The sequence below is a fragment of the Chenopodium quinoa genome, unplaced genomic scaffold, assembly GCF_001683475.1.
Source record: "Chenopodium quinoa cultivar QQ74 unplaced genomic scaffold, ASM168347v1, whole genome shotgun sequence".
NCBI lineage: Eukaryota > Viridiplantae > Streptophyta > Magnoliopsida > Caryophyllales > Amaranthaceae > Chenopodium > Chenopodium quinoa.
The window spans coordinates 29,211-33,277 of NW_018743066.1; the positions used below are offsets into that span (position 1 = coordinate 29,211).

Below are 4,067 nucleotides of genomic sequence, written 5' to 3' on the forward strand. Positions count from 1 at the left end.
ATGGGTGGGAATGAACCTAATTATATGATCACAGATCAGGATCCAGCAATGAAAATTGCTATTAGAAGTGTGTTTAAGAAGACTGAACATCGGTTCTGTATGTGGCACATAACGAAAAAGTTACCAGATAAGGTGGAGAAATCAATCATGCAAGAAGAAACTGGTTTCCTAAAAAAATTATGTGCTTGCGTTTGGCACCTTGAAATTGAACCTGCTGAGTTTGAAGAAAGGTGGAACAAGGTGATAATTGAATACCACTTGGAACAACATGAATGGTTAGGTTATATGTACAAGATAAGAGACAAGTGGATTCCGGCCTATTTTAGAGATGTGTTCCTTGGAGGAATAATGCGTACAACATCAAGATCCGAAAGTGAAAACAACTTTTTCTACTCCTTTACCAATCCTCATGTGTCACTTGTTGAGTTTTACTTGAGATATGAAGCTGTAATTGATGCCTAGAGACACACTCAAGGTCAGAATGATAATGATTCAAAGCACAAATATCCTGAGTGCAAAACACCACTAGGGATAGAAAAGCATGCCTCACATTTATATACTAACTCTGTCTTTTATGAATTTCAATACGAGGTTGAAATTGCTTGTTTTCTTGTGGTGTTGATGAATTGAAGAAAGAAAATGAATTGGAAGTTGCAACAGTAAGTGAAGGAAATCGGACTAGAACACCTGATGTTGTGTTTAATCCAACTAACTATGACACCACATGTTCTTGCAAGCTATTTTATAGGCAAGGAATTCCATGTAGACATATGATTTGGGTTTGGAAAGCAAAAAGGTTTGAAACCATTCCCAAGCAGTATATGCTACACAGGTGGACTACTATGGCATTAAAGAAACCAATTTTTGACTTGGGAGGAAACCTGTTGGAGCAATGTGCTAATATAATAGACAAGAAAAAATTGTTAAATGATTTATGGTCAGAGATACACACTTGTGTAAGTTTGGCAGAAGGCAAAGATGAAGATATTCAAGACCTTGTGATAAATCTTCAAGGAATAAGAAAGGATTTGGAAGCAAAGAGGATTGCAAGAAATAATGAAACAACAGCTGGAAGTGCAAAAAACAAAGAGCAAGACATTGAGCTATTGATTGGAGCTAGTGTGCCAACTGAAATAATTGTCAAACCTCCAAAAGTTTCAAAGAATAAAGGGACTGGAGTTCATGTATCAAATGAAGAGACTTCAAAAAAGAAAGCGAGTGAGACTAATGTGTCAAATGTTGAAACAAGAGGTAGAAGTGCAAAAAGGCTTAAGGGAGAAAAAGAAAAGGTTGTAGAACAAAACCAAAAAAAGAAGAGATTATGTAGAGGTTGTGGTGAATTGAGTCATCATGATATTAGAAATTGTCCAAAAAAAGTGTAATGGTACTTTTATATACATATAAGATTTTGTTGAATTTTTATATTTAATAATATATTACTAATTTTGTACTAATCATAGTTTAATGCTTTGCAATATTGTTGAATTGAAAATAGAACATATTCAAATGAGTGACTAAATATTTGTTCATTTCTCAAATGAGCAATAATTCCTTGCTCATTAATCAAATGAGCAAATAGTTAACTACTCATTTTGTCAAATGAGCAAATAATTATTTGCTCATTTGGCAAGTGAGCAAATTAGCTATTATATGAACTTGTAACAATTGCACTCTTGTTTCATCTCCCAATCCAAAATCAGCTCTCCTTGGGTCAAATGAGCAAACATATCTTTTCTCAATCATCAAATGAGCAAGTAATTCCTTGCTCACTTAGCAAATAATCAAAAAAGGTAAAAGCTCATTTCTTAAATGAGCAAACATTTCTTTATTCATTTATCAAATGAGCAAGAAATTCTTTGAACATTTATCAAATGAGCAAGAATGCATTGATCTATCATTTAATGAGCAAACATCTGTTTGCTCATTTAACAAATGAACAAATATTTCAAATGAAAACGGCTATATATAGCAAGGTATGTGAAGTAAAAACAAATAAAAGATTGAATTTTAATTCAAATATAATCATCACTATAGTAAAAAAGGGTAGGCTTCTATTGGTAAAATTTGTTTATAAATCAGTTTTACATCATTCAAAGACTACTTAAAAGTAGATAAAATCTTAATTTACCCAATTCCCTAAACCAAAAAAGACAAATCATCACTACTAACTATTTAATTCCCTAACATTCAGCTTTCTTCAGTCTTTTGCTCTTTCTTCCTTGAACTTTTTCTTCTTTAGGCTCTTCTTTTTCAGCATTTTCTTCTTTGTCAGCAACAGAAACTTTACTTTTCTTTTTCTTCTTCTGAGCAATTTCTTTAACAGATTGAATAGTGTTCACTTCACTTGTAATTATTCCCAGGGTGTACTTTTCACGAAGTTTAGTCAAGATTATCAGCTGCAAAACAAATAACATAATCAAACCCTATACAATTAAGGAGATTTCAATAACATGAGAAAACATGTAAAAGTAACACCACAAGTTGCAGTTGTAACTTGTAAGGCAATGGCCTACGGTATTGCTAGATTAATGGACAATAGACCTCAAAATTAAAGTAAACATTTGATAGGAATCCTTGCTCATTTATGAAATGAACAAGTAAATCCTTGCTTATTTGTCAAATGAGCAAACATTTCTTTTCTCATTTGATAAATGAGCAAGTAATTTCTTGCTCATTTAGCAAATAATCAAAAAGTTAATTGCTCATTTCTTAAATGAGCAAAGAATTAGTTGCTCATTTGTGAAATGAGCAAACATTTCTTTGTTCATTTATGAAATGAACAAGTAAATCCTTGCTCATTTGTCAAATGAGCAAACATTTCTTTGCTCATTTGATAAATGAGCAAGTAATTTCTTGCTCATTTAGCAAATAATCAAAAAGTTAATTGCTCATTTCTCAAATGAGAAAAGAATTAGTTTCTCATTTGTGAAATGAGCAAACATTTCTTTGTTCATTTATGAAATGAACAAGTAAGCAAATAGACCAAAACATCTTATTATTAATGAGACTAATCTGAAAGACTTACATTATTTTTCTTCAAACCAGGATCCCACTTTGCACTACCCATGTATGTTTCCATGAGTCTCATCACTGCAACTCCACAATGCAAATGATTTTTATCCGAAGACTTCCATGAACCATTAATCACAGAAATTTCCATCCGCTTGATATCATTTGCCAAAATAGAACTATGTACATTTGCTTCACATTGAATAAAGTTTGAAAAAGCAGTTCTCTGAAAATAAAAACATCAAATAAGCAAACATAATAAAATCTGATCATTCAAGTAAAAGAAACAAACATAATGTGAATAGAGATTAACTTTTAAGCCATACCAAATGTTTTAAAAGCTGTTTATGATCTCCAGCATCTTCGTTATAATAAAAAAGCTCGATATTATCATTCAGTGTGGTAGTGTTAAAACATACCAAATAGTAATGATCTTCTTCATAAACTGGGAAGAAAAAAAGATGAATATCCTTGTGTGGTACAACTGATTTCATGTACGAATTCTCAGCAACCTCAAAAAACATCTTATTCCGATGGGAAACAGAATCTATCTCATAGTGAATAAGACAGTCCTACATGTTAAAGAAAAAACAAATTAATTACAACAAAAAAACAAAATAATTGAATAAAACAAAATAAATGAAAAAATTTGAACTTACGGTAGCACTAAGGTCAAAAAAGAAACGAGCAGGAGAATTCGGATCTCTAAACTGCTCATTATAATTCAGAATGCTACACCAAGCATTAATGATCTCTGTATCAACTTTATATTTATTATAAAGCTTCTCAAGATGTAATCTCAAAATTTCAAGACCATTCTCTCCATTAAATACTGGTTCACTGCATAAAAAGAATAAAGAAAGTTAGTATGACTAAAACAAATGGAAGTTAATGTACAAGATAATAAATTCTATAGATAAAAAAAATACTTACAAACAATTTTTATCATCAGCAAACATTGCTCTCAAGATGCTCATCTGAACTGGTGATAATGGATTGTAAATTATCATAATGCGGGACTTAAAAGGTGATCTAAGAAGCACTGATGGATGAGGTTT

The 4,067-nt window shown here is 31.5% G+C and overlaps 1 protein-coding gene across 1 annotated transcript; it reads left to right on the forward strand.

The window, feature by feature from the left end:
* LOC110731118 (protein FAR-RED IMPAIRED RESPONSE 1-like) lies at nt 1-1,484 on the forward strand. Its single transcript, XM_021910952.1, has 3 exons — nt 1-447; nt 633-1,289; nt 1,461-1,484. The coding sequence occupies exons 1-3, from the start codon at nt 1-3 to the stop codon at nt 1,482-1,484; spliced, it is 1,128 nt and encodes a 375-aa protein (XP_021766644.1).
* Nucleotides 1,485-4,067: the final 2,583 nt, after the last annotated feature.